Below are 26,001 nucleotides of genomic sequence, written 5' to 3' on the forward strand. Positions count from 1 at the left end.
GTTCAAATATATTTTGTTGTCCCACCTACACACCTTGTTTGATGTTTCCTTACGTCACATGTACAATGTATCACATTTTTTAGGTTTCCATTTACGTTCCTCTCACATCTGTTTGACATTTGATAGTATTATCAGCCCATTTCTGATTCGAATGAGACTCCTTACTAAATCAAGTTGATGGGAGATCACATGACCCATTATAAGTGAATTGTAAGGGGCTATTTCATGATATCTTCCATTATTTGTATGTGTGCATTTTGCAACCGCTGTAGATCAGGAGCTGGTAGTCAGATAATAGCTGAACGATAGCAGTAGTATTCATTTCAGTGAAACATTCAAAAAAAAAAAAAAATCACAAGTTCCACTTAATGATGGGTTTATGTAGTCATCCAGCTGACCTCGTTGGTAATTTTAACATCTACTCTGCTTTGAATCAGTATATGAGTGGAGGACACAAAAGTACATTTTGGGGTGTCTAGCAGCATTCAGTTTATTCATCAAATATGCCAGTTTATTAGGAAAGTTGGGTTTTTCCTTACGTGGATATTTTGCATCATGTTTTAAAAAAGGTTGACCAACCACTATAATACATGAAGTCCAATGAAAAGGAATACTAAAGCCCCGTACACACGTACCGATTGTTGGCCAAACGATCGGCCGTCTTTTGTCCAGGGCTGTCGTGTCTGTTGAAAACTGCAAAAGACTGCACACAAATTTTGTCGGCCAACAACAGCCGACTGCAGAAGTGATGTCATGTGATGGTTAACTTTCCTTGTCTTTTTTCTTTTCTGAGCATGCCAAGTCTTGCAAATCTGCTGTCTGTCGGCCGAAATCTGTACTGACTGGCGAACAATTGGCCGTTCTGGTGTTGGCCAACAAACATTTTAATGCCTGCACGACAGATTCTGTTCGGCCCAAAATGCGCTGTCGGAAGCATCATACTAACAAGCCTACAATCGGCCGATCGGTCGTCGGCCGAATATTTACGGCCGACAATCAGTACGTGTGTACGGGGCTTTAAGGAAACCTTTGATAAGACATCGGTCCAAAACATATTGGTTCTAAAATTTACAAGACCAGTGTGGGCAAAAAAATATGGTTTTATATCATTCCAGTTATTTCTTAAACCTGGAGAAGAAGCTTTTCTTCTTACTGATGTTCTCCAAAACATCCTCCACAGTGAAAAGACAAAAATTTATCTCCTCGTAAGCATTCTCAGTCCCACTCTCAAACAAGATGGCGAAAGTGTTGGCCTCATGGCACTTGGCAAGATCAGAATAAGCTGCTGGACCATCGTGAATCACCCACGGCTTGGACCAAGCTTCTGATGTCAAAGGAGATTTATTTAAGAAAATTCCAAGCTCTCTGCGGTCTTTCTTGGCAGGGTGAGAATATAGAAGCCAGTAACTTTCTTCCTCATCTGGTTGGCCAATCCCTGGGAAGCCTACAATGCTCCCAGAGCATCCTCCGTCCCCGGTGTCTTTCAGCTTCCGACTTTTGTCAGCCATTTTGAATTCACCACCAGCATTCAGTGTCAATGCCTCCACCCTGTACTTGGATGGGGTTTGTGCATTGCAGTAGAGCATCTTCTGATTACCTTCGCAGACTATTTCTGCCATCTGACATTCGGCACACTGGAACTTATCGATTATTTCTGATACATTCCACCTGTTGCCCCCATCCTTGCTGTAGAGATAAAACGAGTGGGGTTTTGTGCAACAGTATTGAATACACCAGCATTTTGCAACGTAGACGTAAGCAGGGACTACCATTATTCCAGAATCTGTCTGGATGCCGTGGCCAGGAGACAAGAAGAAGGTGGCCATGTTGTCAATGCCATTCACCACCTCTGTTATATTGATCACTGAGCTCCACGTCTTCCCACAGTCCTTGCTGGTGGCATAGCAGAGTTTGCAGGAGTTTCCCCACTTCCTCATGCGTTTCTCTGTCACCCCACTGGGTATAGAGTTGAAGAATAAGAACAGAACTTGGTTTGTTTTATCGTAGACAGGACAAGGGTTCATCATACGGTGATTCTTCAGGCAGAGATCATGCAGAGATTGGGTACCTTCCCACTAGAAGGAAGAAAAATAAGACAATGTAATGATACTTCCCAAATAAGCCCCATAGTGATTGAGACAGTAGCTTCAAACAGTACTTTCTGTATATACAAGAGTTCATCAACACTGCTTCAAGCCCTTACTTAGTTATGTTCACAGCTGCAGGTGCTGAATCTGGCTGCTAACCCTATCTCTGCTACTCAATAATCCAACCATGATCAATGTTCCCACACATGGATATTAATAAATCCACTTTATTAACTTCATTAAAAGATGATCCAGTGGCACTCCCCTCCAGGTTCCTTAACCGATGCGTTTCATCACCAATTAAAGAGGCTCAATTGTAGGAATACCTGGATGCAGGAAGTGGCTGGGATTTAAACACCAGTCATTAATGTGTGCAACTATGATTTGGATTGATTGGTTTAGATACCAGATCCCTCTTCCATTCAGGTATCTCTGTGATTAACTCCTCTATTTTGAGGGTTGAAATGCATTGGATTATGAACCCAGGCAGGAAGTGCTACTCAATCATCTCTTCTAAGTTTCATATATTTATGTTGCTGCACAGTCACTTCGATCATGAATCGCGGTAGTTTCTATGTGTTTGTTCTCTGGTTCCACAAGGGCTAATGCAGAGCAAAACATCAGGGTCGATTTAATGTCAGCCCCAGCACAAAACACATACTCACATCATCTCGCGCCTCGACTACTGCAATTCCCTTCTCATTGGCTTACCTCTACACAGGCTATCCCCCCTTCAATCCATCATGAATGCTGCCGCCAGACTCATCCACCTCACCAATCGCTCAGTGTCCGCCGCTCCTCTCTGTCAAGCCCTCCACTGGCTTCCGCTCACCCAACAAATTAAATTCAAAATACTTACAACATCTTACAAAGCAATCCACAGCCTAGCCCCCAGCTACATCACCAGCCTCATCTCAAAATACCAACCTAATCGCTCTCTTCGTTCTTCTCAAAACCTCCTGCTCTCTAGCTCACTCATCACCTCCTCCCATGCTCGCCTCCAGGACTTTTCCAGAGCCTCTCCAATCCTATGGAACTCCTTACCCTTATCTGTCCGATTATCCCCCACTCTATTAGCTTTTAGGCGATCTCTGAAAACCCTCCTCTTCAGAGAAGCCTATCCTACCAACCCCTAACAAATGTACCTCCTTTTCTCCATCAACCCATCCCCCACAGTTATTGCCTTTTGTTTCACTTGACCCTCCCTTCTAGATTGTAAGCTCTAATGAGCAGGGCCCTCTAGTTCCTCCTGTTTTGAACTGTATTGTAACTGTATTGTCTTCCTTCGCATTGTAAAGCGCTGCGCAAACTGTTGGCGCTATATAAATCCTGTATAATAATAATAATAATGCCCTCCACCACTCTGTTCAGCCACTAGGAGCAAGGAAATTAAGTACTATATGCATTCTGATGTACTTTAGTAGGAGCTTGCACAAGCTCAGGAGTACTAAGTCTCTGCTTTTAAGGAGGTAAAGGGGAGCCGAGCTGCTCAGGCACTGCTGGAAGACTGGAGTGGGGGAGATCAGTCACTGCTGGTAGGTGGAGTAGAGTGGGCTAACCTACTGATTCACTGATGGGAGGGGGAGCAGCATGAGGTAAGTCAATGTTGGGAGGGGGAGCAGGGAAAGCCAAGTTACTGCTGGGAAAAGTAGCAGGATAAAGTGAGGAAAAAATTCCAAGCAAGTTTCCATATAAAATGACATATCGGATCATGCTACCTACTATGTATAATATATAAACTATATTGTCAAAAGTATTGGGACGCCTGCCTTTACACACATGAACCTTAATGGCAACCCACTCTTAGTCTGTAGGGTTCAATACTGAGTTGGCCCACCCTTTGCAGCTATAACAGCTTCAACTCTTCTGGGAAGGCTGTCCACAGGGTTTAGGAGTGTGTCTATGGGAATGTTTGACCATTCTTCCAGAAGCTCATTTGTGATATCAGGCACTGATGTTGGACAAGCTTGCAGTCCCCACTCTAATCTTTCCCAAAGGTGTTCTACCGGGTTGCGGTCAGACTCAGGACTATGTGCAGGCCAGTCAGGTTCCTCCGCCCCAAACTCGCTCATTCATGTTTTTATGGACCTTGCTTTGTGCATTGGTCCAAATCATTTGGTGGAGGGGGGATTATGGTATGGGGTTGCTTTTCAGGGGTTGGGCTTGGCCCCTTCGTTCCAGTGAAGGGAACTTTTAAGGTGTCAGCATACCAAGACATTTTGGACAATTTCATGCTCCCAACTTTGTGGGAACAGTTTGAAGATGGCCCCTTCCTGTTCCAACATGACTGCGCACCAGTGAAAAAAAGCAAGGTTCATAAAGACATGGATGAGCGAGTTTGGGGTGGAGGAACTTGACTGGCTTGCACAGGGTTCTTACCTTAACCCGATAGAACACCTTTGGGATGAATTAGAGTGGAAACTGCAAGCCAGGCCTTCTAATCCAACATCAGTGCCTGACCTCACAAATGCACTTCTGGAGGAATGGTCAAACATTCCCATAGACACACTCCGAAACCTTGTGGACAGCCTTCCCAGAAGAGTTGAAGCTGATATAGCTGCAAAGGGTGGGCCAACTCAATATTAAACCCTACGGACTAAGACTGGGATGCCATTAAAGTTAATGTGCATGTAAAGACAGGTGTCCCAATACTTTTGACAATATAGTGTATAATATAGGTGTGTTTGAAGATGAACAATGGGAAGAGGCCTTATTGGCTGTACAACAGTGCTCCTTAAATGTGACTCGACACCTCTCACAACTGTATCTGCTTCTAAGGGTACACTACACCCAGCAAGACGTGGGGATCAGAGATAACCCCACCTGCACTAGATGCTGTAGGAATCACGGAGATCTAATTCACTTGATGTGGAGGTATCCAAAACTTCATAAATACGGAAAGAGAGTCATAGATATCATCAATAAAGTTTTTCAGGCCTCCCTATGTGAGGACCGTAAACAGTGCGTGCTAGGAATTTTATGTGACCTCCCGTAGATGATATCCCTAGACAGGCAATCGCCAGATCTCTTTTTCATGCCCGCAGATTGATTCTAGGATACTGGACTTCCACTAATCCCCCTACAGTGAAAGAGAGGATATCTCACATGGGTGACACCTTACGACTAGAAAGGTATATTTGGCAACACAGAGGCTGCTTTAGAAAATTTGAGAAATGATGGGCCCCATGGCTTGATACTCTGGGTTTATCCCTGGTTTACCTTGTCCTGAACCGTTTACTGATAGGATAAAATGCATACTGATATCTCTCCAACTTTGGCCTCTGGGGATTGGCGAGCGATAGTCCTTGTCTTAATGAGTTTTTTGTTTTATGCTATTCTGTGGAAATGGCGCTTGCTGCATTGCATGTAAGCCTTTTTGTTCTATGTTTTGATGAATTGGCAACTTGTGCTTTATTTTTATGGTGTATATGCTCTGGAACTTGTATTGGTATTTACTTTTGTCCAAAGAAGTTCTTTGAGGCAAAAAAAAAATATACACAGTATCTCACAAAAGTGAGTACGCCCCTCACAGTTTTGTAAATATTTAATTATATCTTTTCATGTGACAACACTGAAGAAATTACACTTTGCTACAATGTGAAGTAGTGAGTGTACAGCTTGTATAACAGTGTAAATTTGCTGTCCCCTCATAACTCAACACACAGCCATTATTGTCTAAACCGCTGGCAACAAAAGTGAGTAAACCCCTATGTGAAAATGTCCAAATAGGGCCCAATTAGCCATTTTCCCTCCCAGTGTCATGTGACTGTTATGGCGCTTTTCCACTGCATGGAAACGAACGGTTCGGCTCGCTTTTGTGCTTTGCCACTGCTGGTACCTCATGGTACGGTGTAGGAACGGTTCAGGACGGTTCGGTGCGGTATGGTATGGCGGTGCTTTTCCACTACATGGAACCGAACGGTACGGCTCGCTTAAACAGTACCACCTCAGTTGTGGTTCCAACAGGGCCGTACCGGTACCATATCCCACAATCCTTTGCATGCAGCCTTGACTGTTTGTCACTACTAGCCACTGATTGGTCAGAGAATCGTTGTTATCCCACCCACTTACTTTAGTACTACTTTAGTGGAAAACCAAACCATACCAAACCGTACCGAACCGTTCCAACACCGTACCATGCGGTACCATGCAGTGGAAAACCAAACCGGGCCAAGCAGAGCCAAGCAGGCCTGAGTAGAGCCGAGCCGGTACTTGCAGTGGAAAAGTGCCATTATTGTTACAAGGTCTCAGGTGTGAATGAGGGGCAGGTGTGTTAAATTTGGTGTTATCGCTCTCACTCTCTCATACTGCTCACTGGAAGTTCAACATGGCACCTCATGGAAAAGAACTCTCTGAGGAAATAAAAAAAAAAAAGAATTGTTGCTCTACATAAAGATGGCCTAGGCTATAAGAACATTGCCAAGACCCTGAAACTGAGTTGCAGCATGGTGGCCAAGACCATACAGTGTCCTGGGTAACTGGGGGTGCGTCCTTTAATTACATAAATTGTGCTTAAAGGTGCAAAACTTTCCCATCTCAGGAAGTTGAGATTTATGGTCACAGGCTGTGTAAATAAGCGGAGAGGCTGCTGCATGGAGCTACTGTACATTGTATGTAATTGCTAGTTTACCACCAGAAGTTGAAACCAGAGCGTTTGGAAATTGATGCCTGCATACTCTCTCTAAATCTTAAAGTAACAGTAAAGTCTCAATGTTGTTTACCTTAATGCATTCTATGCATTAAGGTGAAAAACCTTCTTTGGTGCAGCTGTCCCCAGACCCCCCCCCCCCCTCCTTTTCTTACCTGTGCCTGATCCGATCCAGCGATGAGCACGAGCCCAGCAGCTCCAGCCGCTGTCTCTCTCTTCATTGGACAGATTGATAGCAGCGAAAGACAATGGCTATCAAATCCAGGGCCAGAGTCCCGCTGTCTGTGTCAATGGATGCAGCTGCGGGACTTAGGAGCGCGCGCGCATGGGTGCCCCCAGGGAAAGTGGCTTTCAGTGCGGGCACCTGATGAAGGGGAGGGGCCAGGCAGGGGACCCCAAAAGAGGATGATTGGGGATGCTCTGTGCAAAACCTATTTTTATTTTTTTTAAAAATGAACCTTTACAACTCCTTTTACATCTGTGGACCTACCGTGACATATCCAGTCTTGTAGATTCCTCTTCTCATCACCAGGAAATCGGCCATGGCTTCATCCTCACCCCTCCGTTTCTCTGCAAAGGCCAAAAATGTGTTCTCTTCTTTGATGTAGAGGAGAGAGGGAATCCGAAAGATAGAGCCGTTGGACTCCTTCTTGAATAGGATCGTTCTTTCTGGCTGTGTGGCCTTCATGATGCCGTCTGCCCTTTAAAATCAAAGGTAAAAAGGTAAGAAGTCCATCAGACAAATCATTTTATATGTTCTAAAGTGCACATTACAGTCATTTTCTCTACTTGAGGAAAAAAAAACAAAAACAAAAGAATACTCTTTAAGTCACCTACATACAGTGCTATTGTTTTAGCAAATTTTTTTAGATTCAGATAGCTCCCAACTGTCCCTAATTTTGAGGGACTGTCCCTGATTTGGAACAAAGTCCCTCTGTCCTTCTTTCCTCCTCATTTGTCCCACATTTTGGTCTGATCTATAGTGTTGTATATAAAATGCACTATTTACCTATCCAAAATTATTTACAGGGCTAAACCTTTCGACCAGTTTCTATTCTGCTGCATTTGTAAATATCAAAAAACAAAATAAAGGAATAATAATGCTAAAAAAAAAAAAAAAAAAAAAAAAAAAAAGCACTTGTGGGTTTAAACCAATCTTTTTTTTTTTTTTTTTATATAATTCTCCTTTAAGGGGGCATGGCAGTGGGTGTGTCCTATGCCTTCATCTTTTTGCTAATTTTGCTTTTGTTCCCGTTCTACAAATTTGGGAGGTATGGATTTATACTTGCTTTTAATAAGTAGATATCGGAACAGGTCATTGCCAAAACATCTTTCAACTGTATATAAACGCTAACTAAGACTTTCTCCTATGTGCTCCCTTTGCATTTTTTAAAATTTTCACACAAATGGTAAAATCAGCATTTGTACTGGAAAATTACTTGGAACCCCCAAACAATATATATATTTTCTGATGGCAGAGGCCTTAAAGAATAAAACGGTGGTGGTTTCAATGTTTATGTCATACAATGTTTGCACAGCTGTTTCTGAAATGCACATTTCCAGGGAAAAACCCTAAAAAGTAATTTTAATGCACTCAAAAACAATCTAATACCCTATTTTTTGGTACAATATAAAATATGAGGTTGCTTCAAGTAGATACCAAACATCCATTGAAAGGTGACAAACTACAGCGGAGGCATAACTAGAACCTTCAGGCCCCCAGTGCAAGAAACCATGGAGGGCCCCCTGACCCCCAGCCAGAACCCTTCCCCCCCAAGCCTGGGGTCCTCTATTAGTCTAGCAGCAGAACCCTTTTACATGTTCTGTAGTGGGCCCCCTTTCTGCCGTCTTGGGGCCCTACCACAGTTGCGGAACACCAGAGCCTGGTCATATGTGCGACCATTGTGACCCTGGTAGTTCTGCCACTGGTGTTAGTAGTTTTTTTCTTTTTTATAATTTTTTTACTTTTTTTTCTGTACAATTTTATTTTTTATTATTTGATACAATTTGTTTGGAGCCCCGTTGGGGGGCTTTGGTGAAATATCAGAGGTTTAAACAGACCTCTGATGTTTTACCTTTGAGACAGAGAAAGGCGATTGAGGACACAGCCCTCAATCTCCATCTTTGCGGCCTCAGCTGCACACTATGCATGGGCAGGAATACCTCTGTATGAAGCATCTTATTCATTCACAAATGAAATTATTAATAACACAGTTTACTGTGCTTTAGTTATGAATGGTCACAGGAGTGATCAGTATCAATCACTGTCTGTGTCCATGCAGAAAAAGAGGGGCTGGTAAATGACATATTTACCGGCCTATTCCCTGCTCTTTATCCTGACACATCCCCCACAGCAGCCAGCGGGAGAGGGTGGGGAGCAGGCAGCTTTGTGGGGAGATGGGGGATAAGGGGAGCACACAGGGGCCACCAGGGACAAGTAACCTGGATAGGAGGGGCAGCATATAGAGGAACCAATCCCCTCCATTTTCCTCCTGCAGCTACTAAATGCCTGCGGAAGGAGAGGAGGAGAAGCAGGTTTTCCGCAGCTACAGGAGGAAAATGGAGGGGATTGGTACCTCTATATGCCCCCCCCCCACTGCCCCTCCTATCTAGATGTACAGTGGAGCCCCCTGGAGCATGGGGCCAGGTCGCAATTGTGACCCCTATAGTTACACCCCTGAGCAACAGTACCTAAAATTGTCCTTAGGTGACACCTTAACCACTTGACCCCCGCCCACCGTACATATACTGCGGCACTCTGCCACTGCTGGGCAAAACGTAGTATCCCTACCTCGCTTGCTCAGGCGCCTGTGGGGAGTTCCCTGGGGTGCTAGCGCATGTGACCAGCGGCTCAGATGGCCGCTGGTCACTCATGATCTTCTGCAGCAGAGGGAGAAAGATGTAAACACAGCCGTCTGTCATTCTCCCTTAGATCATCACAGAGGCTATGCGATCCTGCTATAAAGGATCGCATGTCTCTGTGATGATCTAACAAGGCACGCCCCCTGACAGTTACAATCACACCCCTAGGGTCACACTTAACCCCTTGATCACCAATAAAGTTAACCCCTTCCCTGCCAGTGTCATTTTGACAGTAACAGTGCATATTTATAGCACTGATTACTGTAGTAATATCACTGGTCCCCCCCAAAAGTGTCAAGAATGTCAGTTAGGGGTCCAATCTGTCCGCCGCAATGTCGCAGTCCCACAAAAAAAAAATTACATAAATCTTTCCCGTAGTTAGTAAACACAATAACTTTTGCGCAAACCAATCAAAATACGCTTATTACGATTTTTTTTTACTAAAATTTTACTAAAAATATGTAGCAGAAAACAAATTGACCTAAAATGTTAAAAGAATTTCGATTTTTACATTTTTTTTGGGGAAATGTGAAAAATATTGTTATTTTTCCAAAACTGTCGCTCTTTTTTTGTTTATAGCGCAAAAAAATAAAAATCGCACAGGTGATCAAATACCACCAAAAGTAAGCTCTGTTTGTGGGAAAAAAAGGACGTCAAATTCGTTTAGGTACAGCGTCGCACGACTTTTGTCCGTTAAATTCATGCAGTGCCTAATCGCAAAATAGGGCCTGGTCATTGAGCAGCCAAATCCTCCGGGGCTAAAGTGGATAATAGTCTTTACAGATTATCAATGCTGAGTTAATCATGCATTATGGCTTTAGAATATCAGGGCCACAAAAGAATAAAATAGAGAAGTGGCCCCATGGGATTGTCACCCCTAACACCCATTTGTTTTATATATAAATTTTACTTTTAATAGAGGACTATGGTGATTGTTAAGCACATGTCTCTCTATAGCTGCTTTGCTGGTTCTTTCTGTTTTGTGTTTCAGGTAACAAGCTGCCTTGCTGTTGCTAGGAAGATTTACCTCAGCTGCTGAGCACTGGATTGGTGACAAATCTTTTGGCGGGAAACATCTAGCCAATGAGTGTAGCCTTTTCCTTATATCCTCTCCTGTCCCTGGGCGGAGTCAGCATTTACCTCAGGTCTGTCAGCTGGACTCACCGCTGGGATTCTCCTCAGACTTCCTTCTGGATCTTCTGACCTGCTGTCAGCCCAGAATAGATATTCTACTTCATGACCTAATTCCCCTGGAGAAAGGTTTGCCTTTGTCTTTTATTTCATTTTTTTTTTTTTTACTTTTTCCCCCGTCAGTATTAACCACTTGCCGACTCAGGCTTCATGAGGTATGTAAATAGATAACTATAACCTTTAGCAAGAGCATTATTTAACCGCTTGCCGACTGCGCACAGTATATTTACTGCGGCAGTCAGCCCCGGCCAGACAGAGTGACGTAGATCTACGTCGCTAGCCTGTGACCGGCTTTTGAGCCAATAGCGGGCGAGCACGCGCCCGCTGAGGCGCGCGCCCGCTGAGGCGCGCGCCCGCCCCGGCTCGTTCACAGGGGAGTCCGCGCGTGTGACCGGCGGACCCGATGTCCGCCGGTCACACTACGATCGTCGGTAGAGCGGGAGAAAGGCGGGCGGCTTATGTAAACAAGCCGCCTGTCATTCTCCCCTGTGTAAAAATGGAGATCAGACGGTTCTACTATGTAGAACCGTTGATCTCTGTTTTTACAATAGTAGCCATGTCCAATCACAGTTAGAAACACACCCCTAGGACATACTTAACCCCTCCCTCTCCAATACAGTTAACCCCTTCACTGCCAGTGTCATTTTTACAGTAACAGTGCATATGTATAGCACTGATTACTGCAGTAATGTCACTGGTAATCCCAAAAGTGTCAAAAATGTCAGTCAAGGGTCCGACCTGTCCACCGCAATGTCGCAGTCCCGCAAAAAAAAAAAATCGCAGATCGCCGCCATTACTCGTTAAAAAAAAAAAAACACCAAAAAATCTTTCCCTTTGTTAGTAAACGCGATAACTTTTGCGCAAACCAATCAAAATACGCTTTTTGCGATTTTTTTTACCAAACATATGTAGCAGAAAACAAATTTGCCGAAAATGTTAAAAAATTTTGATTTTTACATTTTTTTGGGGGGGAATTTAATATAAAAAAGTGAAAAATATTGTTATTTTTGCAAAATTTACGCTCTTTTTGTTTATAGCGCATGATCAAAAAATCGCACAGGTGATCAAATACCACCAAAAGAAAGCTCTGTTTGTGGGAAAAAAAGGACGTGAAATTCGTTTAGGTACAGCGTCGCACGACCGCGCAATTGTCCGCAGTAAATAATCGCAAAAAAAAACCCTGATCAGGAAGGGGGTAAAGTCTTCCGGGGCTTAAGTGGTTACCTTTGGTCAAACTGAGCAGTTTGTTTTTATCTACAGATGTCCCTTTTCTGCATAGGCAGTTTTTGGTAAAGGTGAAACAATGGATTTAACCACTTGCGGGTGGTACATATACAGCGGCGGGGCGGCTCCTACAGGGACCCCGTAACCTGGAACACACCCGGAAATCTGAACTGTTATTCGCTGCAACAAAAGCCGGTCCCACCCAATGATTTTTGGCCTAGACCTGCTGATCAGCTGAGCGAATGACAGACGAGAGCCCTCTGTTGGTTCTATACAGACAGCAACCACGTTTCAGCTTTTTTCTCCCTGCAAAGCAGGGAGTAAAAACAGGCACATCGCTCGGTAAAAACAGCACATATAAACGCACAGTAAACATTGCTAGGCACACATTAACCCATTGATTGTCCCTAAATGTTAACCCCTTCCCAGCCAGTGTCGTTAGTACAGTGACAGTGTATATTATTAACACTGTAATAATATCACTCTGTCAGAGAATGACTACCAGATGTTTTACTAAAAGAAATGCACACATGCACAGAATGGCTAATAGAAATACGCATGCATGAATAATTGTCGGCAGAATGGTGTTTAGACATGCGCATGCAGACAGGAATGCGCACGGGCAGACGAGCACGGGCGAGCAACTCAATGCATGTTGGCGCCAGACAGACTATTCAAAGGGGCTCCTGCTCATGCTCCAGGGTTGACTGGACTGGGCTTTTAGCTGTTCCCTGTGTCCTGCTATTACCCTGCTTGCTCACTTGATGCTGACCCGGCTTGCCTCTAACCTGAGCTTGGATCCTGCCTCTGCTCTGTCACCTTTTCCTGACCCCGGCTCTGTTTTTGACCACGTGTCTGTTTTATGTCTCGGTACCTCGCTGCCTGCCTGCCGCTGACCTCAGCTATCCCTGTGACCAAGCTGCTGTTCCCAGCTCTGCTCTTACATTTGATTCAAGTGCCTCTCCAGCTGTCATCTGTATCAGCTCTGCTCAGCACGGCAGTTACTGTCTCAAGCCTGCTGGGAGCTCTGACAAGCCTCGCTTCTGGAACCCGCAGCCTGTGTGGAGTGCTCCTTTAAACTTCGGCTGGATCTCATGCACAGCTACTGTTCCTGGCCTCATGTTCTGCTGGTCTGCATCTCCTGCTACAAGCACTCCTATCAACACCTTCTGGCACTCGTGTTCCTTCTATTCCTCGGTACCTGGGCTGGAGATACTAGAGAGGCCAACCTCGTCATTTCAATCTCCGATCAGGTACGTGACACACTGGTGATGTCAATTTCGGGTAGTCAGTTCCTCCCCAGCATCAGTTAGTGTCAGATTGTCCACAGTTCTATCACAGTCTCTGATCACAACCATTATCAGTATACGAAAGAAAAAATTCCAGTATATATACCATAGTTTATAGATGCTATAACTTTCACGCAAACCAATTATTATTCACTTAGTGTTTTTTGTTTTTTTAAACAAAGGCGTGTGCCAGAATACATTTTGGCCTAAATTTATGAAGAAAAAACATTTTTTTAATTTGTTATTGGTTATGTTTTAAAGCAGAAAGTAAAAAATATTATTTTATTTTTTTCAAAATTTTTGGTCTTTTTCCATTTTCATATAAAAAAAATAAAAAACCCAGCTGTGATCCAATACCACCAAAAGAAAGCTCTATTTGTGTGGAAATAAAAGATATACATTTAATTTGGGTGCAGCGTTGAATGACCACGCAATTACCAGTTAAAGTAGCGCAGTGCTAAAATAGCAAAAAATGGCCTGGTGATGAAGGGGGTAAAACCAGCTTAAGTGGTTAAGCTAGCCATACACCAGTATAATTTTGTTTGAAAATGGACATTTTCAAAACATTTGTTCAATTTTCTAATGGTTGCTGTGGTCAAATAAACAATTGTTTTTGACCGCAGTGAGAAGGAAAGTCAAAATAACTGTGCATGCGATTGCAATCTATAGATACATTCCCTTACATTCATCCCAAAACAAAATTTTTAAGGACTTTCATAAGAAATTTGCATTGTCATCAAATGATCTGGCGAATGATCTTAACTCAAATATTAACATGAAAATATACTGCTCAAAAAAATTAAAGAAACACTTTGAAAACACGTCAGATCTCAATAGGGAAAAATATCATGCTTGATATCTATACTGATATGGACTGGGTAATGTGTTAGTAATAAAAGGATGCTACATTGTTTAATGGAAATGAAAATGATCAACCTACAGAGGGCTGAATTCAAAGACACCCCAAAAATTAAAGTGAAAAAATGATGCAGCAGGCTAGACCATTTTGCTGAAATTTCATTGCAGCAACTCAAAATGGAACTCGGTTTTTATGCCCCCTTTGTATGCATGTCTGACAACGTCGGGGCATGCTCCTTTTGAGACAACAGATGGTGTCCTGAGGTATTTCCTCCCAGATCTGGACCAGGGCATCACTGAGCTCCTGAACAGACTGAGGTGCAACCTGGTAGCGTCAGATGAACCAAAAAATAATGTCCCAGAAGTATTCTATTGGATTTAGGTCAAGGAAGCGTGGGGGCCATTCAATGGTATCAATTCCTTCATTCTCTAGGACCTGGCTGCATACTCTCGCCACATGAGGCCGGGCATTGTCATGCATCAGGGAGAATCCAGGACCCACTGGACAAACGTTGCGTCTGACAATGGGTCCAAAGATTTAATCATTGTCTAGCCTGTAGAGGTCTGTGCGTCCCTCCATGGATATGCCTCCCCAGACCATCACTACTCCATCACCAAACCAGTCATGCTGAATGATGTTACAGACAGCATAATGTTCTCCATGGCTTCTCCAGACCCTTTCACGTCTGTCACATGTGCTCAGGGTGAACCTGCACTCATCTGTGAAAAGCACAGGGTGCCAGTGGTGGACCTGCCAATTCTGGTGTTTAATGGCAAATGCCAATAGAGCTCCACGGTGCCCAGCAGTGAGCACAGAGCCCACTAGAGGATGATGGGCCCTCAGCCCAACCTCATGAAGTCTGTTTCTGATTGTTTGGTCAGAGACATTCACACCAGTGGCCCGCTGGAGGTAATTTTGTTGGGCTCTGACAGTGCTCATCCTGTTCCTCCTTGCACATAGGAGCAGATACCGGTCCTGCTGATGGGTTAAGGACCTTCTATGGCCCTGTCCAGCTCTCCTAGGGTAACTGCCTGTCTCCTGGAATCTCCTCCATGCTCTTGAGACTGTGGTGGGAGACACAGCAAACCTTCTGGCAATGGCACGTAATGATGTGCCATCCTGTGGAGGAGTTAGACTGCCTGTGCAACCTCTATAGGGTCCAGGTATCGCTTCATGCTACCAGTAGTGACAATGACCCTAGCCAAATGCAAAACTATTGAAAAACGGTCAGAAAAGATGAGTAGGGGAAAAAGTCAGTGGCCTCCACCTGTAAAACCATTCCTGTTTTGGAGGTTGTCTTATTGTTGCCCATCTAGTGCACCTGTGGGTTAATTTCATTAACACCAAAAGCAGCTGAAACTGATTAACAACCCCCTCTGCTACTCAACTGACCAGATAAATATCCCAGGAGTTTAATTGACTTAATGCTATACTCTGATTAAAAAGTGGTCCTTCAATTTTTTTGAGCAGTGTATAATAGTGATGGTCAGCTTCAATCTATGTGCAGCCAGTTGTAATAAGTGTCGGCAGTAAAGTGCGCCATGCAGCGTTCTGTTAAGGGGTCTACTATTTATATTGAAGGCGCGGATCTTCCTCTGTTGTCTACTTGAATGAATGTAAAAAGGAAAAGTGATTTTTACGTTGTTTCAGAATGTTCTCCAACAATGTTATGAATCATCACATTTTTGTGCTGGTGATTTGTCCAAAACAATATTTTATTTTAGGTGGAGTGAGATTTCAAAGGTTACTGGTGGAGGCAGGATGCCAAGCAGACGAGAAAGGGAAGAGATGGAATTGTTTATAGGATGTGGCGGATAGATTAAGCTGCTTCCTTCTCTCCGTGCATTCCCTGGCAGAGTTATGCTCTATGACTTCACATTTCTACTATTATAAACCAAACAAGCGTCAGGGCACGGGAATGGAACCTTCATTGCCTCTGTTACCATTTATGGAGTCCCGATTACCCTCCCTACAGCAAGCCTGTAACGGATCTTAGTACCCCAGGTGGGCACATCCGCCGAACCTGTGTCTCCTGTCCTCCAAACGCACCCACAGACTGCGTAGAAGCCATACCCAGCCCTTAACCCCTCAATCACGAGACAATCCACACAGGTGTTGAGGGTTAACCATGCAGAGCTTAAACTGTTTATTACATTCCAAGACATACAGTTTTACACACAGTTAGGCCCCTTTCACACAGGCGGACCGTTCAGATCCGCCTGTTCGTTTTTTTGGCGGATCTGAATGGTCCCCCCATGCATTCCTATGGGGCATCGGATGGCAGCGGAGACATGTCCGCTGACATCCGACCCGATCCGTCAAATCTGGACGGATGGAAACCCTATTTTCCATCTGTCCAGCGGATCGGATGAGAACGGACCGATGGTCCGTTCCCATCCGATTTCCCCCATAGAGATGCATGGGGAACTGACAGCTGTGTCTCCGCACACAGCGCGGAGACACAGCTGTCATTCTTCTGCTCAGCGGGGGATCGGCGGCTCGATCACCCGCTGAGAAAAGCGGAGTCCGTTTGACGGACATAGTGTGTGAAAGGAGCCTTAGGGAAACTCCCCTTAGACTTACAGAGGGGGGGGGAGGGAACAAGGACCAACCAATGAGAACTGAACATTTGTACATTGAAACAGGCAGGACAATGAAGGACAATATACAGGGGCTGTGTTTGCCACAATGCTCCCCCAGAACCAAGCCGGCATACACAGTCTGATCCTAACGGATCGGCTTGGGGATGTCCGGGGAGTACTCACGGATCATTTGTCAATGTCTGTTTGCCTGGATAATTCGTCGGCGTTGCCGTTTTGCTTCCCAGGCAGTAGTGGATGGTAAAGTCAAAAGGCCGCAGCGCCAAACTCCAGTATCTTCTGGCCCATAGTCTGTCGGTAGGAGGCTTGCGCACAGTCCCCTCCAAAACACACAGTGACAGTGGGTTCTGTCACAAAGCCGATAACAGAGATCCAGGCAAACAACTACCTGTACAGTATATACACCTACAGTATGTGAACTGTCTTATCTGTCAAAGCATTTGTAATTCTGCCCAGCCATGTTTGTGATTCATTCATGTCGTCCAGACAGCACAGCCAGGAGGGCACTCTGTTAAAAAATACATTAGTGTCACCTCCCCACTTGCAGCCTGATGATTGGACAATAAAGAGGCAGCAATAAATTCAGTCATCAACTCTGCTCACTGTCCCCTATTGCATGTGTGCATGCAACAGAACCTGATTGGCTCCTATTTCTGCCCCTCTCTTGGCGGGAAGAGGTAAAAGTACACCTGTTATGAGAGAATTAGGTTGGTTGCCATTGTTAATTTCTCATTTGGGATTGCTATTTGCCTGGCTTTTATGCTCATGACTTGGCTTCAGTCACCGGCATGGTAAATCACGAATGTGGTGAATGAGAATTCTGACATTCAATTACAACATGCTTGTTCCTGGTCCATAATGCAAAAGCATGGAACCCAGATGCAGCCGGACAACAGGGAAGAATTACCCCCCCCCCCCCCGTACTTCACGCATGTTAAAAGTGTTTTACACACACACTTAACCACTTAAGCCCCGGAAGATTTTACCCCCTTTCTGACCAGGGTTTTTTTTGCGATTTTTTACTGCGTGACTTTAACGGACACTTGCGCGGTTGTGCGACGCTGTACCTAAACGAATTTCACGTCCTTTTTTTCCCACAAACAGAGCTTTCTTTTGGTGGTATTTGATCACCTGTGCGATTTTTTGATCATGCGCTATAAACAAAAAAAAGAGCATAAATTTTGCAAAAATAACAATATTTTTCACTTTTTTTTTATATGAAATTTCCCCCCAAAAAATGTAAAAATCAAAATTTTTTAACATTTTCAGCCAATTTGTTTTATGCTACATATGTTTGGTAAAAAAAAAATCGCTAAAAGCGTATTTTGATTGGTTTGCGCAAAAGTTATTGCGTTTACTAACAAAGGGAAAGATTTTTGTCATTTTTGGTGTTTTTTTTTTTTTTAACAAGTAATGTCGGCGATCTGCGATTTTTTTTTGCGGTACTGCAACATTGCGGCGGACAGATCGGACCCTTGACTGACATTTTTGACACTTTTGGGGGTACCAGTGACAATACTGCAGTAATCAGTGCTATATATATGCACTGTTACTGCAAAAATGACACTGGTAGGGAAGGGGTTAACTGTATTGGAGAGGGAGGGGTTAAGTGTGTCCTAGGGGCGTGATTCTAACTGTAGTGGGACATGGCTATTGGTGTAAAAACAGAGATCAACGGTTCTACATAGTAGAACCGTCTGATCTGCATTTTTACACAGGGGAGAATGACAGGCGGCTTGTTTACATAAGCCGCCCGCCTTTCTCCCGCTCTACTGACGATCGTAGTGTGACCGGCGGACATCGGGTCCGCCGGTCACACGCCCGCACTCCTCTGTGAACGAGCCGAGGCGGGCGCGCGCCTCAGCGGGCGCGCGCTCGCCTGCTATTGGCTCAAAACCCGGTGACAGGCTAGCGACGTAGATCTACATCACTCTGCCTGGCCGGGGCTGACTGCCGCAGTAAATATACTGTACGCAGTCGGCAAGTGGTTAAATGCAGATTTTTTTTTTACACCTACAGTGCCTTAAAAAAGTATTCATACCCCTTGAAATTCTTCACATTTTGTCATGTTACTTACAACCAAAAATGCAAATGTATTTTATTGTGATGTGATAGACCAACACACAGTGGCACACAATTGTGAAGTGGAAGGAAAATAATAAATGTTTTTCAAATTTTTTTTTTTTACAAATAAATATGTGAAAAGTGAGGCGTGCATTTTTATTCAGCCCTCTTCCCTCTGATACCCCTAACTAAAATCTAGTGGAACTAATTCCCTTCAGAAGTCACCTAATTAGTAAATAGAGTCCACCTGTGTGTAATTTATTCTCAGTATTAATAAGGGTGTTCTGTGAAGCCCTCAGAGGTTTGTTGGAGAAGTTTACTGAACAAACCGCATCATGAAGGCCAAGGAACACACCAGACAGGTCAGAGATAATGTTGTGGAGAAATTTAGAGCAGGGTTAAGTTATAAAAAAATATCCCAAGCTTTGAACATCTCACAGAGCACTGTTCAATCCATCATCCAAAAATAGAAAGAGTATAGCATAACTGCAAACCTACCAAGACATGGCCGTCCACCTAAACTGACAGGCTGAGCAAGGAGGGCATTAATCAGAGAAGCAGTCAAGAGGCCCATGGTAACTCTGGAGGATCTGCCGATATCCACACAGCTCAGGTGGGAGAATCTGTCCACAGGGCAACTATTAGTCGTGCGCTCCACAAATCTGCCCTTTATGGAAGAGTGGCAAGAAGAAAGCAATTGTTGAAAGAAAGCCATAAGAAGTGGAGTTTGCATTTTGCAGGAAGACAGCAAACATGCAGAAGAAGGTGCTTTGGTCAGATGAGACTGAAGTTGAACTTTTGGCCAAAAAGGAAAACGCTATGTGTGGTGGAAAATGAACACTGCACATCACCCTGTACACACCACCCCTACCGTGAAACATGGTGGTGGCAGCATCATGTTGTGGGGATGCTTTTCTTCAGCATGGACAGGGAAGCTGGTCAGAGTTGATGGGAAGATGGATGGAGCCAAATACAGGGCAATCTTAGAAGAAAACCTGTTAGAGTCTGCAAAAGACTTGAGACTGAGGCGGAGGTTCAACTTCCAGCAGGACAACGACCCTAAACATACAGCCAGGGCTACAATGGAATAATTTAGATCAAAGCATATTCATGTGTTAAAATTGCCCAGTCAAAGTCCAGACCTAAATACAATTCAGAATCTGTGGCAAGACTTGAAAATTGCTGTTCACAGACACTCTCCATCCCATCTGACAGAGCTTGAGCTATTTTACAAAGAAGAATGGACAAAATGTCACTCTCTAGATGTGTAAAGCTGGTAGAGACGTCCCCAAAAAGACTTGAAGCTGTAATTGCAGGGAAAGGAGGTTCTACAAAGTTATGACTCCGGGGGCTGAATACAAATGCACACCACACTTTTCACATATTTATTTGAAAAAAAAATGTGAAAACCATTTATCATTTTCCTTCCACTTCAGAAATCTGTGCCACTTTGTATTGGTCTGTAACAGCCGTCATTAAATGGTGGCCCGCGGACCAAGAACGGACCGCACAGTGCTTCCGCCCGGACCGTCAGGCATTGGTTTACTGGGATCGCGGGTGTCCCAGCAACCAGTGACATCCACGCCCCTCCGCTTCTGACTGCGGCTCGCGTTGTACGGCTCTCACTCCCAGCCGAGCCGCGAGTTAGGGGCGTGATGTCTCATGCATGCCCCACCTCCCTGCTCCTCACTACAGCTCCTGGGTCTTTCACTCCCCGCTGGGCCGCGAGTTAGGGCGTGACGTCTCGTGCACGCACCGCCCCGCCCCCTGCTCCTCACTGCAGCTCCCGGGTCTCTCACTCCCAGCCGTGCCGCAAATTGGGGCGTGACATGTGCACCCCGCCCCCTGCTGTTCGCGGCTCCTGTCTCACACATTGCAGTATGTCTCGTATTTTCTGCCCCCCACAGCCTCCTGACTCCTGCCTCAAAGGTATGTGGGGCACATTTCAAAAGGGATTGCTGATCAGAATATTTTTTAAATTGCACACTGTTGGGCATATTTTGTTAAGGGGCACACTGATGGGCACATTTTGTTGTGCCCATCAGAGTGCCCTATAAAATTAAATGTGCCCATCACTGTTTCCCTTAACATAAAAAGTGCTCATTAGCATGCTACACTATTTATTTTACGTTAAGGGTCACGCTGATGGGCACATTTTATGTTAAGAGCAACGCTGATGGGCACGTTTTGTTGTGCCCATCAGAGTGCTCCTTAACATAAAATATGTCCATCTAAGTGCCCCCTAACATAAAATGCTCCCATCAGCGTGCCCCTTATTTTACGTTAAGGGTCACTCTAATGGGCGAATTTTATGCTAAGGGTCACGCTGATGGGCATATTTTGTTCTGTCCATCAGAGTGCCCCTAACATTAAATATGCCCATCAGCGTGCCCCTTAGCATAAAATAAGGGTCATGCTGATGGACAAATTTTATGCTAAGGGTCACGCTGATGGGCAAATTTTATGCTAAGGGGTACGCTGATGGGCACATATTACGTTAAGGGGCACGCCGATGGACATATTTATGATGTGGGACACACTGATGGGCATATTTTAGGTTAAGGGGGCACACTGATGGGTACAATTAATGTTAAGGGGGCACACTGATGGGGACAACTGACGAAAGGGGGCACTGTGATGTGGACAACTGATGTAAAGGAGCACTGTGATGGGGACACATGATGTAAGGGGGGCACTCTGACGGGAATGCCTGAAGTAAAGGTGTGCTGTGATGGGCACAGACTTGAGATTCAGACCTCGGCCTCCTTGAATTTTAATTCATTACCCCTGGTCTATAACATAAAATCTCAATAAAATACATTTAAGTTTTTGGTTGTAACATGAGTGTAAACGCATGCGTTGGGGGAGCCTATGCACAAACACAACAATTGCGATATACGTTACGGCCACGCACGCTGAAGTGAGAGCAATAATTTTAGCACCAGAGCTCCTGCGTAGCGCTAAACTGATGGCCTGTAGGCGCTTTTAAAGCATCACCTATTGAAAATGTAGGGTACTGAAGAATGTCGCCATTTCATGGACAGATGCAATTTTAAAGTTTGACATGTTGTGTATCCACTGTATTTACTCAGTGCAGCCTCATCTTTTTATATTTTACCAAAAATGTGGGTATTATAAATGTATTGTGTTTGTGTGCTGTAAAATTATCTTGAGTGTATTTTTTACTGAAATTTTAGGTTTCCTAGACATTTGCGCTAATATGCAACATAGAAAATTAAAACTACAACCATTTTATTCTCTAGTTGTCTACTTTCAGAAACTATATGATATTTTGGGGGTTTTATGTAACGTTCAGTGCTAAAACATTTTTTAACCACTTCTGGACTGTAAGATTTTCCCCCTTAATGACCAGGCTATTTTTTGCGATTCGGCACTGCTTTACTGTAACAGACAATTGTGCGGTCGTGCGATGCTGTACCCAAATAAATTTGATGTCATTTTTTTCCCACAAATAGAGCTTTTTTTTGGTGGTATTTGATCACCTGTGAGATTTTTATTTTTTGCGGTATAATCAAAAAGAAAAGAGCAACAATTCTGAAAAAAAAAAAAAAAAAAATATATATATATATATATATATATTTTTTTTTTTCACTTTCTCCTATATAAAATTCCCAATAAAAAAAAAAAATGTAAAAATCAAATTTTTTCATCATTTTAGGCCAATTTGTATTCTGCCACATATTTTTGGTTAAAAAAAATCCCAAAAAGCTTATTTTGATTGGTTTGCGCAAAAGTTATCATGTCTACAAAGTAGGGGAAAGATTTATGTAATTTTTATTTATTTATTTTTACTAGTAATGGCGGCGATCAGGGAATTTTAGCAGGACTGGGACATTGCGGCGGACAGATCGGACCCCTAACTGACATTTTTGACACTTTTGGGGGGATCAGTGACATTACTACCTATAATCAGTGCTAAAAATATGCACGGTTACTGTAATAATGACACTGGCAGGGAAGAGGTTAACCCATTGGCGATCAAAGGGTTAAATGTGAGCCTGTGGGGTGTCTTCTAACTGTGTGGGGGGGGGGGCTTGTGAAATCAATACAGAGACCTGTGTTCCTAAATAGGAGGAACACAGGAGCTCTGCATTGAGTCCAGAGAGAACAGCGGTCTGCTGTGTTTACAACAGCAGACCGCCGTCCTCTCTTCATGGGGAGCGATCGCGCGGGTGCCCGGCGGCACTCTCGGCTGCAGGCCCCATAGATCGGCTTCCCTGCTGGGGAGTGGGTGCGTGCCCCCAGGATCGCTCCCGTGAACTGCCGTACAGGTACGGCGATTCATGGGACTCTGCCGCCGTATAACGGCCACGGCCGGTCAGCAAGTGGTTTTAAACGTGTGCAAAAAACACAAAAATGGCTCTGGCAGCACTTATCACCACTAAAAATGGCTGTAAAAGATGCAGTCTTTATCAGGTGAGAAGAAGCTGTGCGTCAATTCTCTAGGAGGAGAGGGAATTTACGATATACTTTAGCTGCTTGGTGATACTTCATCAAAACCTGAGCCTGAAAAATCCATGGAGAACAGAAGGATGGGAAGTCTGATAGGCGGAGATAAACTCAAATTGTAAAATTGCGATATAAATATTTGAGTAAGAATTTAAAAGATCTACAACCATTCTGCGTCATATACTCTTGTCCCCTTCCTTGACATTCCTGCGCTGGCTACAACTCCTCCATACTTTTCCCTTACACTGTGTATAAACTACAACATTCTTCACTGATAAAATACTTGGAATATGTATACAATCATATCTTCATGTTACACCCAGGACTACCTTCCTATTAGGCAACTGTAGGCATTGAGCCAGTCATGTAGTAAAAGGGGTTACGGGCAATGCTGGTACAATGGGGCCCTGCTGGTGGGGTGGGGGGGGGGGGGGCACATGATGGTGCCCGATCCCTTTTACTGCATTTGCATCTGTGTCAATGGGCTTTGTGCTTGTGTTGATGACATCTGAGATCATTCAGAATCCATTGACCTGCAGTTCAGCTCCTTCTGACTTACATTGGACCTGCTGCAAGTGGGCATTGCACACTTGTATAGGAATGCAAAATCTGTGTGAAGCAAACATGAGCCTGTTGATACCGGCCCATATAGTGGTAGTAAAGCCTTTTTTTTTTTTTGTGCAGAAGGGCATGTTTGCAATAACACAGCCGTCCGGCCTTCTTCCTTGAATGATCACAGAGGCTATGTGATCCTGCTATAATAGGATCGCATGTCTCTATGGTCATCTCACAAGCCACGCCCCCCCACAGTTAGAATCACTCCCCTAGGCTTACATTTAACCCCTTGATCACTAACAGTGTTAACCCGTTCCCTGCCAGTGTCATTATTACAGTAACAGTGCATATGTTTAGCACTGATTACTGTTGTAATGTCACTGGTACCCCCAAAAGGGTAAAAAATGTCAGTTAGGGGTCCGATCTGTCCGCCGCAATGTCACAGTCCTGCAAAAAAATCCCAGATCGCCGCCATTACTAGTAAAAAGAGAAAAAACAACAATAAAAAAATGACATAAATCTTTCCCGTAGTTAGTAGATGCAATGACTTTTGGCAAACCAATCAAGATACGCTTATTGCGATTTTTTTTTTTTACCAAAAATATGTAGCAGAAAACAAATTGGCCTAAAATGTTAAAAATTTAGATTTTTAATTTTTTTTTGGGGGGGGGGAAGGTTATATAGCAGAATGTGAAAAATATTGTTTATAACGCAAAAATCTAAAAACCACACAAGTGATCAAATACTACCAATAAAAAGCTCTATTTGTGGGAAAAAAAGGATGTCAATTTTATTTAGGTACAGCGTCGCACGACCGCGCAATTGTCCGTTAAAATAACGCAGTGCCAAATCGCAAAATAGGGTCTGGTCATTAAGGGGGGGAAAATCCTCCGATCTGAAAGTCGTTAAGCACTGATTTCCAAGTTTGGCTTCATCTGAAGTGTTAAGCTGCGTTGTCCTGGCTGTATATTAGACAAACTCATTGCTTTTTCTCTTTGTTTCTGTGATGGGTCAGACGGATGATGTCATTGGGTTTGTCGCCGGCTACTGCCAACTATTCAGCAGATCATTTGTTTTGGTGTGCAAACCCACACAGGGGCCAACATCCACTAAACTGTGCTCCATGGGATTGTTCACGGGAAGTTATAAAAGGCTTTGAGTTTCAATCTATTTTTGAAGTGTAAGTTTACTATTTTCTATATTTATGTGTGTATTAGTGCCGGTTCACACTTCCGCGTGTGCGGAAGCGCACTGCTCCTTCATTACATGCGATCGGCTGTGCGGTGCGAGTTTAGCCATACACTTTGTATGGCTAAATTCGCACTGCACCCGCACAAAAGTCGCACATGAGGCATTTTTTCAGCCGCATCAGGATCGGATCGCACAGTGGTTCACACTTGTGCGATCCGATCCTGTGTGAACTGTCAGATCGCACTGCGATATGCGATCAAACTGGGGGTGTCGTTAACATTTCATTGACACATATCGCATATGGCAGTGTGAACTGCCAGATGTGCGTTTGCGATGCGGGAACAGGCTGCGAATTCGCAGCCTTCCCGCATTGCACAAGTGTGACCCGGCACTTATAGATTTTACAATCAATTTGAAAGGTGTATGGCCAGCTATAAAGCTGAAATCTATGTAAAAAAAAAATTAGCACTGTTGTTTTGGATAAGTGCATTTATTTTCTATACATCAAAGAATTTTTGTTAGTTGGACTCTGCGTATGCCACATGTATGTAAATTCAAACAAATATGAGGACAGCAGCACTTAAATATATTGCACAGAACAATAGAAAATACCATGTATAGATAATAAATAACAAATTCCCCTAAATGGTTGGAACTTTATAGGCACTATGTATTTGAAGAAGTAAGAAGAATATATATGTATTAACCACTTAAGCCCCGGAGGATTTGGCTGCTAAACGACCAGGGGGGATTTTGCGATTCGGCACTGCGTGACTTTAACGGACAATTGCACAGTCGTGCGACGCTGTACCTAAACAATTTTGACGTCCTTTTTTTTCCCACAAACAGAGCTTTCTTTTGGTGGTATTTGATCACCTGTGCGCTTTTTACTTTTTGCGCTATAAACAAAAAAAGAGCGTAAATTTTGCATAAATAATATTTTTCACATTTTTTTTATATG

General features: G+C 43.9%; 1 protein-coding gene across 4 annotated transcripts in view; it reads right to left on the reverse strand.

The window, feature by feature from the left end:
* Positions 1 to 1,023: 1,023 nt before the first annotated feature.
* LOC309545966 (sialidase-3-like) overlaps positions 1,024 to 26,001 on the reverse strand; it is a 452,583-nt gene continuing 427,605 nt past the window's right edge. For 2 of the 4 annotated variants that reach the window (XM_082245426.1, XM_082245424.1), the window contains exons 2-3: positions 7,226 to 7,431; positions 1,024 to 2,075 (exon numbers count right to left, since the gene is read on the reverse strand). In XM_082245426.1, coding sequence (XP_082101552.1) covers positions 1,116 to 2,075; positions 7,226 to 7,423 — 1,158 coding nt within the window. In that variant the 5' untranslated portion in view covers positions 7,424 to 7,431 and the 3' untranslated portion in view covers positions 1,024 to 1,115. Of the gene's footprint in view, positions 2,076 to 7,225; positions 7,437 to 26,001 lie in introns of all 4 variants that reach the window. The other 2 variants (XM_082245425.1, XM_082245423.1) reach the window with 1 other exon arrangement.

Source organism: Pelophylax lessonae (genome assembly GCF_965119305.1).
Source record: "Pelophylax lessonae genome assembly, chromosome: 2".
NCBI classification, from domain to species: Eukaryota; Metazoa; Chordata; class Amphibia; order Anura; family Ranidae; genus Pelophylax; species Pelophylax lessonae.